The sequence below is a fragment of the Dermacentor andersoni genome, chromosome 7 (genome assembly GCF_023375885.2).
Source record: "Dermacentor andersoni chromosome 7, qqDerAnde1_hic_scaffold, whole genome shotgun sequence".
In the NCBI taxonomy this organism is placed as follows: Eukaryota; Metazoa; Arthropoda; class Arachnida; order Ixodida; family Ixodidae; genus Dermacentor; species Dermacentor andersoni.
Genome location: NC_092820.1, coordinates 21,453,604 through 21,466,481, shown reverse-complemented (window position 1 = coordinate 21,466,481; position 12,878 = coordinate 21,453,604). Strand labels below are relative to the sequence as shown.

The 12,878-nt window shown below is 47.3% G+C and overlaps 1 protein-coding gene across 1 annotated transcript in view; it reads right to left on the bottom strand.

Annotated features, from left to right (window-relative positions):
* LOC126535659 (uncharacterized) overlaps nt 1-12,878 on the bottom strand; it is a 316,705-nt gene that overhangs the window by 176,453 nt on the left and 127,374 nt on the right. The window contains exon 10 of the mRNA XM_050182461.3: nt 8,980-9,154. Within this exon, the coding sequence (XP_050038418.2) occupies nt 8,980-9,154 (175 nt within the window). The remainder of the gene's footprint in view (nt 1-8,979; nt 9,155-12,878) is intronic.

Genomic DNA, 12,878 nt, shown 5'->3' with positions numbered 1-12,878 from the left:
AAAACGATAATGTAAGCAAGTGCGGCAGCAGCAGCGAGCGAAGTGACCTTCATGTGGTCTATCACTTCAACGCAAGAGAGGCGAGAACACAGTGCACGCAAAGGTATGAGCCGCTTGCAGACCGCTTTCAAGATACTGCGCGTGCGGTCATGCAAAGTTCGCACTTGTTGGCGGAGTCTAAGCACCCCCAATCTTCCCTCTTGCCTGCCTCCCGCTTGCTTCCATACATGGTGGGCGAGATTAAGCCACGATTTTCAGTTCACCTTGTGCCCAGTCGCGAAATACGCAGTTGCTGCCGAAGCACACCGCTGCCCCCCTTCCTACCTACCGTCCCCCCACGGCCCTTCAAATGACGGAAAATGTCGCGTTCGCTTTCACATGCGTGCATCAGATTGAGCCTCAAACGTCGGCTTCCCCTTTGTGCTTTCATTGACACATACAGTATACGATGCAAGGCGACGATGCTATTGCCCTTGGACTTTATGCGGAACATCCCGGCAACAGCAAAAATGCACTTGTAGTGTCCATATAATTGTTATCACAATAAAACGACCAAGCACCAGAAACAATCGCACTGGAAACATATCATGGCCACCACCTTGTTTGTTGATTGGCCGTTTGAAGCAGCAGCATGTTGCTACCGGCATGTGACGACAGTTTTTGAATACCCAGTGCAGTGCATAATGTGTGCCTCGGCGAGAAAAATGCAACAAAAACAAGTAAATCCATGTCCCACCAACGTGGAATTTGTTATGGCACTTGAGATGGCGGTCACAGCATGGAGTGCTGAGCATCGGGTCGTGATTGAGCGATCATCTGGGAATACGCATTCCCTGCTTCAAGAACACTAGTTTTGCACTTATGCAATATGCACAAGCTGGATGGGGCCCATTGGTCAAGCCAGTGCAGGACACGGCCGGTCCACACCACGTAGCACAGCCAGACAGGAGCATACGAATGCGAGAACGCACTCTAGCCTTGTCGTGCACAAAGTAAATGCTGCAGTTTGTGGGGATTGAGGTATGCTCCAGCACCTTTTCACGGGCATTCACCTGTTCTGTCATCCCTATGCCTCTCCCCTTTCCACTCGCGACGGTTGTCGGCAATGGCACTCCCCTCAATCGTTTACGGCGCTCCACTCGTGTCAACAGCTCAACTGTTGATGCGATACAGAATTCCATGACACATTACTGACTTTCACGGTCTGGTACAATCCAATTCCCGGCTCACATGCCGGCTCGTTCGATCCTTGCGACAAGCGCTTCTTTCTCGCCATATGATCAGATAACTTCTGCACTTTGCTTTCTGTACGCGAGTCCGGTTTCGTACTTCTTACAAGTGTCGAATAACCACTGCTTGGGATCACAGTGTGACCAACAAAAAAAAACAGCAGATCAGCTTTGAAGCAGGCGAGCACATCACGCACAGCATCATTGCACTGTTGCCATAGCAACAGCCAATTGTAAGGCACCTCTCAGCTCGCTGCCTCGCTGAGAAAATGAAGGCACTTGCATCTCGAACTTCGTCAGACCGACCCCCGATTTCTGCTTTTCCTATGCGGCTATCATAGGCGAGGAGGGAGGGAACGAAAAGGTAGAACATAGAACTCCTTAACAATAGCTATATGGCACTGCTGGGATGGATGAGAGATGGCTCCAGTGTTTCTGTGTGATCTTTTTCTGGACATTTAGAGTGCATCTTCAGCTAAATCGCTTTGATACAGCATTGATTAGGCATTGCAGATGCCAAAACTAATTGTTGCCAAAAATATAATTTTTGTCAGAGTCCCGTCCCCCCTTAAATGCAAATATGCCGGTCGCATGCTTCGATTCTCACATATGTGCGGCTGCTTAGGCTACATGTTTCGCTGTGTATGTAGCCTTTGAAAAATGTTTAGCTTACAGTGGGGTACTTCTTGTAGCACAGATATCCGCGACTCCGACGACTTATGCTACGAGTATTCTATGCTGCACAAAAAAACCTTGTTAATTTTCGGATTTCCTGGGACCTAAAAAAAATGTACAAATCAACCGAATGCATAATTATCGAAGGTATCAAGAAAACAAAAAATGCTTGCTACGTCAACATGCTTCTTACTGAATGAATCAGCAAATCCCATTTCTATTTTGCACAACAGCAGTGCGGAAGCTGCAATTCTCGTCATCTCGTGACTGATTAGCACTCGCAGCGGCGAGGGCCTCGCGACTTCGCAGAATAGCCACAATGCGAGTCTTCATCCGAGATGCTTTTTACTACTGTGCAGAAATCCCGATTACTTTTCAGCCACTGAGCTGCTGCCCAACAGATGGTCTATCCATCGCGATATAGCCGGTACTCTTCATCCTCGACAGCTTTGCACAGAGTCATTTCGAATCTACTGTTTGCTGCAACGACGGCTGCTACTGACGCAATCGTGGGCAGGGAACTTGCGGTTCTGAAGCCAAGCAGACAATGCATGCGCAAAGTCGAAATGAAACTCCCGTATGCAGCAACAAGTGCAGACAAAACCCCGGTTGCTGCCGAACGGATGGAGACTACGCAGTTATGACGGCACGCGGTCGATGCGGTGTTATATGCGGCAGTAAACGCAAGAATAAAGGCTTTAAAGGGACCATGAAACGATTTCGACGATATTGTACAAATGTACCGAGTCATTAGGGTAGGTCCTTCTCATCATTATTTGACGCATCTCAGTGCTCCGTGTAAAAAATGTAATTTATTATAGTCGAATCTCTATAATTCCAACTCAAAGGGGCCCAAAAATCTGTTCGAATTAAAAGAAGAAAGGAAGCTAATTGAACGGAGGACTTACCTGCAGTGGCGCATGCACACTGAATTAACAGATGAGTGGGAAGCTCCATAAGATTTATTCACAGGTGTTTACAAATTAGTCAATCACCGATTTTCCGGACTCCCTAGGGGCCGCAGAAGTGTCAGAAAAATCGGGCGGTGCCAAAAAAAATGAATGCATGCCTTTTACTGCCCCAAGGGTTCAAATCGTCACAGGCACGTCCGAAATTGCCCTGAAGACCTGCCAGTACACTTATTAGGCGTATTGGTACCCGTACCATGATAGGAGACTCGTACGTGACAATCTGCCTTTATCATGGCACAACAGCGCGTGCTCCCTGCCCTAGAAGATTAGTCGTGAAACGTTTTGGAGGGGTCGCGCGCGTGACCACGCACCAAAATGTCCCCCGAAAAAGAAAGCACTCGGACGCGCGCTGCTGCAAGCACTCGTGCCATGTATTACAGTTGAAACTCTACTGGTCGCTCGACGTCGGTGCGGTGCCGAAAACATGCATAGCGTAAGACTGCAACTCCACTTTCAAACAGAAAGCGGCCGGGGCATCATCAGAGTTGTCCGGACTGCACCATGAGCCAGATAGTTGCTGTGTTTCATTGATGGCTAGCAAATTTAATGAAAAACCCATATGTTACACTTGGGCAACACTTAAAAACATCACGTTGCTGACGAAGTCTTCTTGCAGCGTCGGTCCTCACTTGCTGGTCGTGGCAGCGCACACCTGAGTTCACGTACTCTTAAGGCGTAACACTGGGTCGATACGAGACCGACAAGACGCTCACAATAACAACTGACCGACTGTTGTGCATCACTGAAACTATTTTATCATACCAGGTCGACAACAACACAACCGATGAGTGCAAGTCGTACTGCGACGGGCTTTCTTGTCAACAAAATCAGCGTGCCGACCACCAGTCGACCGAAACCCGCGCGATCGGCCATCGAACTGACAAAATGAGTCAAACACGCCTACCAAGTTGAAATGCACAAGCTTCAACCCTCTCAAGCCGTGCCCATGAAGCTTGAGCCAATGATGATCCTGTTCAGCGAAGGCTAAGCCTGGCGCCATCGAGTTCGTGTACCCGCTACCGGCAGACCTGAACTGAAATGCAAGCAGTTAGGTCAAACGAAACTGCTGCTATAGTTCCGTACTGGCCTCAGCGATTTGAAATCAACTACACTTCACTTCACACGGCGCATAATGAATGGCAAGCAGCGACACAACACTGTGCCAACATCTGTATACGTCACCATACCTGTAGGCTGTCGGTCGCATTCAATATACGTAAATGGGTGGGTCTGTACGCGTTGCTCTGCAGACACATTTCTCGATTTCAGAGATGCACTGTTTGCCTCTGCGTGAAGCAGTAAAGAAGAGACTGCATTCGGTATACAGCACTATAAATCGCCTCGCTCAGTCATACTAACGCGGAGCGAGCGATGGCATTCGCACGTTTTCGCTAGAGAACAACACGGCCTAGAAATGAGCACTTATGTGAGCACAGTTTTAGCTAATAATGCTCTATGGCACGCGCAAACTGACTATGATGGAGTTAAAAGAACGCCGAGAATCAGTAATAAATTAACAGCCCGTAATATATGTACGTATCTGGATCACAGCTGTGATTGTTTAAGTGGTTCGGCCGCTCATATTAACTCGGTTCGGCGTGCAACAACATGGCACATATGTGCAGATATGTATATTTTCCTACGCTTCAACGTTATTTCATATCGGCAATGCACCTTTTTCACAATATTTGATGATAGCAACAATCTGCGGCTGTAGATGTTGATGTAATTAGGTGCACCACTTTGATAAATCTAACGCAGACGGCTGCATTCGAAGACTTCTTGAATATGCGAAATGTCTAAATAATGTGTAAGAAGAATACAAAAAGCTATGTCCAAGTGCAGAAATCAGCAACAAATTCCAAGGCAGCCTTGTCGGCAAACGGAACTCCGCATGCCTTTATCGGCTGCACTGTTTGCACTATTGGCTTTGCACTATATTTATTGGCTGCACTATGCATGCCAGCACAGACTTCTTCATGCCATGTTCGACAGCATGAACGATGACCAATTTTTCTTCCTTTTCTGAACGACACTACAACAGGGGTCACAACATTCCGACTCTGGCAAGGCGCCGAAATGATGCTGATATTGATGTGGCTTCACCCTTCCAAGGGCCCTTTGCATTTGCGTTTGGAAGCCGTTCCAATCTCCGAGGCTCGTTGTTCTGTTGGGCTGACATACCGCCGTGATTTCGCGACAAAAAGTCTAAACACTACACGTTAACCGACACTTACGCAATAAGCTGCTACGGTTTATGCGGGTACAAAACGCATTATGTTCAATGGCCGCCCAGTTGGGTATTTGACTTTACTACTTTTAAAACGAAACTACTGTTTATAAGTGGGTACAGTTTAACGAGGTTTTACTGTAACAAAAAGAGAATGCACAAGATCAATTTATCACTGGCCTCAAGACTTCTGGCATGCAGCAGGTGTCGTCTGCTTGTGCACTGGGTTGACGAGAGCTCAGTGGTCAGTGTTGGCCTCAATCTTTCTTTTCGCCATAACCATGGCTTGCCCTTGTTACAATGCAGGCTGCAAACGTAGTGATTAGCAATATGTCAAGCTGCGACATCGTGTCCCTCTGCAAGGCAGCAGACGAGCAGAGTGGCTGCACCCCATTTGACTGTCAGTATCCGATCGGCACCAAGATCTGCGCAAAGTAAAATACACTTGGCTGCTGCATTATTAGCTGTTTCTGTCTGTCTGAGCTCTGCGCCACCAGGTGGCTGCGCCATGCAGGCCATTCCTTTTTACGCCTCCGCCCCAATGCCCTGTCCGCCTGCGTTTACCCGAATACCGGACAAGTTGAACCTCTTTGCTGTTTCGCGTTTCCGGTATTTGGGTAAATGTAAATGCAAGCACAAGTGGACTGGCCCTGGCCATTTCATGGGATAAGCGGGGGCACAAACGTGAACAATCTGCACGGTGCAGCCACCTGGTGGCACAGGGCTCAACCAAACACGGAACTAATATAGCAGTAACAAAGTGTATTCTATTTTGCTGCTGGTCTAAATTTTTGGCAGAGGCGTAATCGTGAGCACACTGCTTTCCTACATGTTTAAAATTTTTACACTTGGTTAGAGCAATATTAGCTCTTTGGCTCGTTAAGCTCTGTGCCACCAGGTGGCTGGACCGTGCAGACCGATCGGGCTGCTCACATATGTCTACGGTGAAGCTCCATCACCGCAACAGTGCAGTATTTTTCTGTGTATTAGTTGAGGTTTTTCTTTTTCCTGAAATTTTCGTCGGTGCATTCTACATATGGTGCGACTTATATACAGCTGTTGCTTTTTGGAAAAAAAACTGTCGTCAAAATCAGTTTGAATGACTTGGCCACACAAAATGCGCGGGGTTCTTCTCGTGATGGAGTTGCGGAGCGCAGTGCAAGAAGGACGGAGCAGCAACGCAAGCGGCGGCGGGCTGAGTCGACCGGCTCCGAAGTCGTTGCATCTGCAGATCCCTTTCAAGATGTGGCGTGCACCACTGCCCAAACTACACAATTGCTACCAGAGTACAAGCCACCAACCCTCCCTCCCTGCCTTCCTCCCTTGTGTGCGATTCATCTCACCGTCGCACGCTTCCACTCGCACATACAGCATATGGCGCGCGGGGACAATGTTATCGCCCTTGGACTTGTTACAGTACATCGCGGCGACCACGACGGCAGAAATGCCCCTGGAGTATCCATATCATTGCTTGCGCGTGACCCGTGTTCACAAAGTGAAACGTCACTATTTTTTTTTATATTGCTTACCGAATGAACAGGTTCGTTTTATACACCGGTGCGATATATACAGTCGCACCCACTTATAACGATACTGGTTTTAACAATATATCGGTTATGACAATGACAAGCAGTTGCACTATCGACTTTTTAATTTTTTCCATGACAAAATAATCCCCTTACTAGAATGCCCCGATGCCGCATTATCGATTAAAATGATGAAGTCTGGCTGCTGGGTGTCCGAGCCAAAAGGTAGTGAAATGCGAAATCCTTGAAAAGGAAAAGAATGAAATTCCTGCCACTTTATGATGGGCCGCTGCTCTAACAGCCGCCACACGCTCATTTTCCAGCCTTCCCTGCGCGCCTCTTTCCTGTCGCCCTTCCACCCGTCCAAACACGAATAGGCTGCGCCCATAGCTCTTCGCTGCACCACCCTCCGAAACACGAATGGACCACGCCAACTGTGCTGCTTGCATGTTTCTGCGCTGGCTCCTCATTGAGCGCTATTCTGCTAACGGATTAAGTTGCTCGCATTCACCTTTGTTGGTTGTGTCAAAATATTTCCTGGCCATGTGGTTTCATGCCTCGTATGACTCGCCGCCAAAATGTAAGATGGCTGACTCGTCCACTGATCATTGGCAATGCACGACGTTGCCAATGAAAAGAAAGTGCACGGCTATAGATTTAGAAACTAAGTGCTTCTAACTGATGACGCAATCGTCGCAAACATGCTTGCATCAGATAGCGACGACAACACTGACGTGGTAGGGCAGGCTGCATCAACGTTGTCTCCACAGGAGGCCCAGCAGATGCTTCAGTTCCTCCAGTGCTCTGTTTTGCCTTAGAGAAGGATGTCAGCAAGCTTCGCGTAAAGCATGCACGGCTGGCAGCGATAGGGTTTTCTCGTGAAAGCCAGTGAGACGTACGTGGCGAGATGCCTTGTTGCGATCTCGCTTCAGCTTTTCTTCTAGATTTCTCAAGCTGATAGACTGCCGTGGCAGCCTTCTTGCAATTTTTAAAGGCCCCTTTTTGGACCACCAAAGCGATGCCTCGGCGGAGCTCACATATCGCTTGCCACCCGCGACACCTCTTTGCAGTTGTTATAGCAGTGCTGTTCTTTAACGCAGACAGCCGCAGCTCGTTACATGCAATTGGAGCGCCCAGGAAACCGCTAAACGAGTGAACACAATCAGCGTCCGGATGAAAGAAAGTGGTGAGGAGAGGCACTGGCCTCCCTGCCATTATTGTTTTATCACATCAGTTCCGCAATCCCCCCAATTTAGATTTTTTTTCATGCAGTCCAGTTATAGCAATTATCGGTTACAGCAATGCAGTTTTCATGGCACTTGAATATTGTTATAAGTGGATTCGACTATACATGTCTTTTCGTTTTTTTTTTTTCGGACAAACTGCCGCTTTGAGGAGATTCGACTTACACATAGGTGTGACTTATACACTGAAAAATATGGCAGTATGGAGAGGCTTTAGTTCACGCTTCCACCCATACGTTGAAACGACCAGCTCGCCTGCGGTTACCGGAATACTGGACAGCCTCGACGCTGCGACAGAGTGCTTGCAACGCATGCTGCTTCGATAGCTCTCGCTTGGGATTGACCGCCAGGCGGCTGGTAGAGGTTGGAGAGGCTTCGCGCGCTGGCTTCAAGACAACCAGAAGTAGACGGCACAACGTCCCATCATGATGCAGAGCCAGTGAAGGCGGAGCTTAGCCCCAATCACTCGGTAAACAAGTTGAGGAGAAAATGCATGGTTATGGAGGAGAGTACCTTGTAATCATCCGTAGCTCTCTTAATATGAGGCACTTTACACAAATTTTGGTGTGAATCATTTACTGTAACTGTACCCTATGCATCCGCAAAATTTGTTCGAAGCGTTTCAGGGGCCCTTTAAAGGCACAAATAGAGACGAAGTGTTCTGGCGTTGCTGTCATTTACCACGGCCGCTAGATAAACACTTTTAAACACGCTTTTATCTAGCGGCCGTGCACTGACGTACGATTTCCTGTCAAAGACTATGGCAATGCAGACTCTGCCACTACGTTTCAGTTGGATGCTTGCGCCGTTTTTGCTCTTTTTGCGTCGCACATTTGCTGTGCTCTTTGAACTCCGGGAGTTATCTGAATTAACCAGCGTGTGGCCAGATACGTTCCAATTAACAAGAGTTTGATTGCACTAAATAATGCATATGCCTACCGGGACCAGAGGAGGCATCGAATTATCCAATTTTCCAAACTAAAAAGGTCTTGCTGTATTGATATTGTGGTACTAACACACCTAAAATCATTTCTCTTCAGTGACCCGCTTAACCCTTTCTGTCCAGCGGGCACGCAGACAAACACAAAGACAGGTGAAACACACCTGGTCTTGGCGAGCATGCTACGCATCTTCTGCAGCTCCTGGCGCAACTGCAGCACCTCACACCTGAGTGCCTCGACCTGCTCGTCGCGTTCGGACTGCTCTCTCTCCTGGCGCTGAAGTCGCTCCAGCTCCATCTGTGCACACCGGTCTCGCTGGGCCTCCAGCCGCTGCTCCACTGGAAAAGGCAGGGCACTCAAACATTTAATGTCTGTGCATTAAAGGTGACCTGCAACTACACCTTGGACCAAGCAAGAATTTTAAATGGTGTACAAATAGAGCCGCCACTATGCTAAATTTTATGTTTGACATACGAGTGGATGCGCAAAGAAAGCTTGAAGAGCTAGAAAAAAAAATTTCCATCGACGATGTGCTGGTACTTAGCCTTGCACCTCTGCGCAAAAGCACGAGTTTTCGCAGTCTAGAACCTATTTTGAAGTGCATCTATTGTCACTAATAAAAGAGACGACGCACGTGCAGCTCTAAGAAGCGTGAATAACGTGGGACAGCATCCATGGATTAAGGTTAGCGTTGCACTAAGCGTAGGCACCAGATAGGTGTCCTGGAGTAGAGTGTCTAGCACAGCAAGTGTTGAAGTGCAGAAGCAGTATTTCGCCCTCGAAAACAAACACTCTGACCTGCAAGCAGGAAATTCTGACATTTTCATAAACGACTAATGAAATCGCCTTTATGAATAACTTATAACTGCCTCTTCAATATGATTTGCAATGTGTGCCTAATTTCAGCACTCTGCATCCACAAACAAGAAAGTTAGCTCTGATCCCCTACTTCCCCTTCAGCAGGCAGCAGAAAAAAATGCCAAACAAAAAGCAATAAAATTTTATGAAAAAGAAATAACCAGAAAGAGACAAGCGTCACCTAGAAAATGACATTACAGACTACACGCCTTGTGTTTGAGGTACCGAAAGAGAATACAAAACTTCGGAGGCTATTTTCTAAAAACAATATATTATCTCCATCTCACTCCTGGCGCTGATATATTGGCAACCACTTGTTTCTCGGGGCATGCAAATACTTCAATATACAAATCAAACATTGAATGCTCAAACATTTATATTCGTGAATCTGATATCTATTACAGTAAACCTTGTTCAATCGGATTTCATGGGACTGGAAAAAAAGTCCTAATTAACTGAACGTTGAATTAGCGAGGGTGATGAAAAAAAAAACAAATGCTTACTACAAGACTTTTTTACTGCATTAACCGGGAAATCCCATTTCTTTGCACAAAAGCAGCGTGGAAGCTGCCATTGTGGTAGTCATCTTGTGGCTGACTAGCACTCGCAGCGGCAAAGGCCTTGCGACTTCCCTCAAAGTGCAGCCGCGATGCGCATCTTCCTCAAAGACATGCTTTTCACTATCGCACGCACATACCGATTATTTTTTCACCTGTGAGCTGGTTGCCAACAGATTCTTCGTCTATATGGATGGCGTTCTTGATCCTTGACAGCTTGTTTGTGATATTACATGCACAGCCATATATTGCACCGAGTAGAAACGCAAGTGCTGTGAACGAAACTGCAGTTGCTATCAACGCGATCATCGATGGCGACTACACAGTTACGAAGGCATGCGGCGAACACAGTGTTATGCACGACTAAATGCAACAACAAGGTTATAAAGGCACAAATACACATAAAGCATTTCTGTCATTAGCGTACAATTTCTGCTGATGACTATGACAATGTGGACTCAATTGCTTCCTTTCGGTTGAATGCTAGTGCCATTCCCACTCTTTTGCCTCTCACATTTGCGGTGCTCCACGCACACTGAGCTCGGAGAGTTGTCCACATTAATCGGTGCACAGCCAAATACACTTGATTAACAAGAGTTTCATTCTGTTAAGTAATGCACATGCCTGCCGAAACCAGAGGATGAGTCTGAATTGCCAGATTTTCCGAATCAACAAAGGCATTATTGCCGTATTTACTCGATTCTAACGTGCCCTCGATTGTAACGCGCACCAGTTTTCCGTGACAAAAAAAAAAGTACAATACCGCACACCTCGCGCTTTCATATAGAAGTACTATTTTATCTCATTTGGAAAAGACAGATTTATTCCCAACACACTAAAGTTACGATGAATAAAAACACAAATGGCAGTGGCGTACCTTGCCGCCAAGATTTTCACTGCGCCGATACGACTCACGAGGGGCAATAGATATCACTCGTCTTCGCTATCAGACAACTCTTTATCGCTATGAACAGATCAAAGCATTTGATTCTTGGTGCCGTCCATGACATACGAAATTCCGCACTTTATTAAACGCCATGTTGACCATGGCAAGCGGGATCGTGCACCATGCATCTTTCACCCATCTAGCAAAGTCCTGCAGCGAGGCACGCTTCCTTTTATTGGCGGGCGTGAATTCGTGGAAGCCACTGACAAGCCATTCGGTGTAGGGTGCCCGAATTGTACCTTTCACTGGCGTGTTCAAAAAAACATCGAGTGGCTGGAGCTGCGATGTCATGCCGCCGGGTGTCACGACAAGGTCGGTGTTGCATGCAGCCAGCTTGTCCTTGATCCGCTGGTCAAGGTGGCACCTGAACGCGTCGAGCACAAGCATCCCACGCAGACCCAAACTACCACAGAGTCTCTTCCACCAAATGTTATCAATCCAGTCAGTGACCAAGTCCATGGTCATTTTCGGTTGCGTGCATAATCACGCCACTCGGAAACACGATTCCTTTCGGGAGCGTCTTTCGTCTGAAGATAAGCCACGGGGCAGCTTGTGCCCATCTGCAGTGCAACAAAGCATTGCGGTGACCAGTTTTTTTTCTTCAGAATAGTGGCTAGCCGGACTTGTTGGTACGAACACATTCTTTTGCAAACAGTGCGAATAACAGGACAAAGGAGCACACAACACAGGCGCTGTGGCGTTGTGCTGTGTCGTTGTGTCGACACTGTCATGTGCCTCTTTCTGTGTCCCGTTATTCGCACTGTTTGCAAAAGAATTAGTTTTTTCGTGGCCGGAAGACAAAACGCGCACATCCTTTGCCCCCTTCTTTTCAACGGTTGTGCTGGCAGGCATGTTAAAGTAGAGTGGCATCTGATCGGCATTTCCAATCTGCCCGAAGTGGTAGCAGTTTCTATGGCGCAACTTCAAAATGTACTGCTGAAAACTGCGCAATTTCTTTTCAAATTCTTCGGGCAATTTTTGGCCCATCCCTGTCTGCCTTTAAAGAGAAAAGCCTTTTCTTTTCATAAAATTTGATAGCCAGCACCTGCTCGCTTTGAAGTCACTCCGCATTAGCTCTTTCTGTAGGGCTAATTGCATTGCCTGTACTTTGAGCAGATCGGTCGTCACAGGCCGCTGTGCCGCTTGCTGCTCTTGCACGTATTCTGCGAGCAGCTCTTCTATTTCGGCAAAGCATCCCTGCTTCGGTCCACTGAAACCCTTCCTTGTTGCTTTGCCGGCAAAAATATTCTCCTTCTGTATGCGCCAGTCCCGCACGCGAGTTTCGGGAACTCCGATCACCCGTGATGCGGCCCGATTTCCCTCCGTCTCCACACACATGACAACTTTACTTTTAAATGTGGCATCATGGTGGACTCGGCGTGTCTTTGCAGTCGGCGGTTTCATGCTGGTTGAATAAATGCAGAAAACGGGAAGACAGGCGGTAGACTAGGTTACACCAGCGCCTGGTTACACTTACAACATGGAGGTATGCCCATGGAGGAAGCTACAGCAGCTAGGCTAGAAGCGCATACGAGGCGGCCATTTTTTGAATGCCGATGGCGAAATGCTAACGCGGATTTAGTGTCGTACTGGATTCTAACGCGCATGCAATTTTTTGACCAATTTTATGGGAAAAAAGGCGCACGTTAGATTCGAGTAAATACAGTATTGAATATGTATTTTTTAATACTTTGTATATTC